Source organism: Mandrillus leucophaeus, unplaced genomic scaffold (assembly GCF_000951045.1).
Source record: "Mandrillus leucophaeus isolate KB7577 unplaced genomic scaffold, Mleu.le_1.0 Scaffold252, whole genome shotgun sequence".
Classification (NCBI taxonomy): Eukaryota; Metazoa; Chordata; class Mammalia; order Primates; family Cercopithecidae; genus Mandrillus; species Mandrillus leucophaeus.
In genome coordinates this window covers 476,742-478,858 of record NW_012102610.1, presented here as the reverse complement: position 1 = coordinate 478,858, position 2,117 = coordinate 476,742, and the positions used below count along the sequence as shown (strand labels likewise).

Genomic DNA, 2,117 nt, shown 5'->3' with positions numbered 1-2,117 from the left:
AAAAAAAAAAAAAGATCAAGGGAGGCAGTACTGTTAGACATTTCTAAAAGCCTGGGCTCCAGAATTCAAAGCCCAGTTCTGCAAGTTACCGGCCCTGGAAACTATTATGGGCAATGACCTACTTTTTCTGAACTGTAGTCTCCCTATCAGAAAATGAAGACAATAAGAGTCTCCACTGCATAGGACTGCTATAAGGATTTAACAAGATGACGGATGTAAAATACTTAGTAAAATGCTTGGCACATGGCAAGTGCTCAATGATGGCTGCGGCGATTATTACAATTATATGACTGTTCTCACTCGGCAGATGAGGCCACTGAGGCCTGGGGATAAGGGACTCTCCCAAATTACCCAGTCTCATGGCTAGTGAGACGTGGGGGTGGGTGCTATAGAATGCTTTTCTTTTTTTTTTTCTTTTGAGACAGAGTTTCACTCTGTTGCCCAGGCTGGAGTGCAGTGGGGCGATCTTGGCTCACTGCAAGCTCTGCCTCCCAGGTTCATGCCATTCTCCTGCCTCAGCCTCCAGAGCAGCTGGGACTATAGGCGCCTGCCACCATGCCTGGCTAATTTTTTATATTTTTTAGTAGAGATGGGGTTTCACTGTGTTAGTCAGGATGGTCTCTATCTCCTGACCTTGTGATCCACCCGACTCGGCCTCCCAAAGTGCTGGGATTACAGGCGTGAGCCACCGCGCCCAGTCACAACACTTTTCTAAGATTACAGAGCAAACAAGAGGGAAGGCCTGAAATGGGGTTGCAAGCTTCTACTCCTAGGCTTTCTCCCTAGACTGCCTTTTCTCCTTTTGCACTTACCCTTACCCCAATCCAAATATCCAATAATCTTATCTAAACCGAAAGGATGCCTTCTTAGAAAACATCGTCAACAGCACACATGACCAATTTGATGTTCTAGGGCAAATCTGATATAAACTCCATTCTCACACACACCACACCAAGAATTACTTACATAAATCTGTCCCGTACTTGAGTCCCACTTTGGGCACCCAGCCCTTGCTTCGAAAGTAATGGTAGGCCATGTAGGTGGTTCTGAACGTGGGCTGAACTACAGTGAAAGCTTTCCAGAGTTTCACTATCGTTAAAGGCTCCTAAAGTTATTTACAAAAAACAAAAAGCATTACTGTGTATGCATTCTCCCTCCGTTCAGCCAGAGCGTCAACATCTGTACTAAGTGTGGAGCTGAAGCAGCGAATAAAACGCATTTCCCCCAGCACAGCAATTTATTTTATTTTATTTTTGAGACAGAGTCTCGCTCTGTCACCCAGGCTGGAGTGCAGTGGCGCGATCTCGGCTCACTCCCAGTAGAGCAATTTAGCAAGAAGGTCTGGCCCTGCACTGTCCAGTGAGGCAGCTGCCAGCCATACACACCTAGTCTGAACTGAGAGGGGCTCTAAGTGTAAAATACACACTGACTTCCTACTCAGTATGAAAAAAAAAAAATAGGGAATATAAACTATTTCAATAACTTTGAAGTTGGGTTAAATAAACTGTGTAATATTGTATTAAAATTCCACCTGCTTTTTAAAAAACATTTTTAATGTGGCTACCAGAATATCTGAAATTATATACACATGGCTCCCATCTGAGGCTCTCAATGTCCTTCTATTGCACAACACTGCTCCAGAGGACTTAGAAAAGGCAGCATTTGAGCACGAGAAGTAGTGAGGGAAAGGGGCTGGATGGGGGGTGGTGGTGTGCCGGGATGGACATTCCAGGCAGAGGAACCAGCACATGCAGGGGGCTCACTGTAACAAGCCCACCAAGGCTGGAGGGCAGTGCCTGACAACATTTCACAGATCTTTAACGAGTAGCTACTCTATGTCAGATCACGTTCAGAAGAACAAAAAATAATTTTACAGTAAAACTTAAAAAAAAAAAATCCAAAATTTAGTGTTTGAAACTAGAGAATTTATCTGATGGCACAAATTAATAATTAACTGCTTATAAGACAACTTTGTTTTTAATGTGGGAGTCAAAGAGAATGAGAATGGTTTGGTCTAGAGAATATTCTGATGTATCATTACCAAAAATACAATGACAACAAAATAACTAGGTAAGTTTGGAAAATTTTTGCTTCATTTCAGTAGTTACTGAAACAAT

General features: G+C 43.0%; 1 protein-coding gene across 1 annotated transcript in view; it reads right to left on the bottom strand.

The window, feature by feature from the left end:
- The window catches only part of TSEN2 (TSEN2 tRNA splicing endonuclease subunit), a 70,247-nt gene that overhangs the window by 25,309 nt on the left and 42,821 nt on the right, over positions 1 to 2,117 (bottom strand). Inside the window, exon 8 of the mRNA XM_011983649.1 lies at positions 967 to 1,105. Coding sequence (XP_011839039.1) covers positions 967 to 1,105 — 139 coding nt within the window. The remainder of the gene's footprint in view (positions 1 to 966; positions 1,106 to 2,117) is intronic.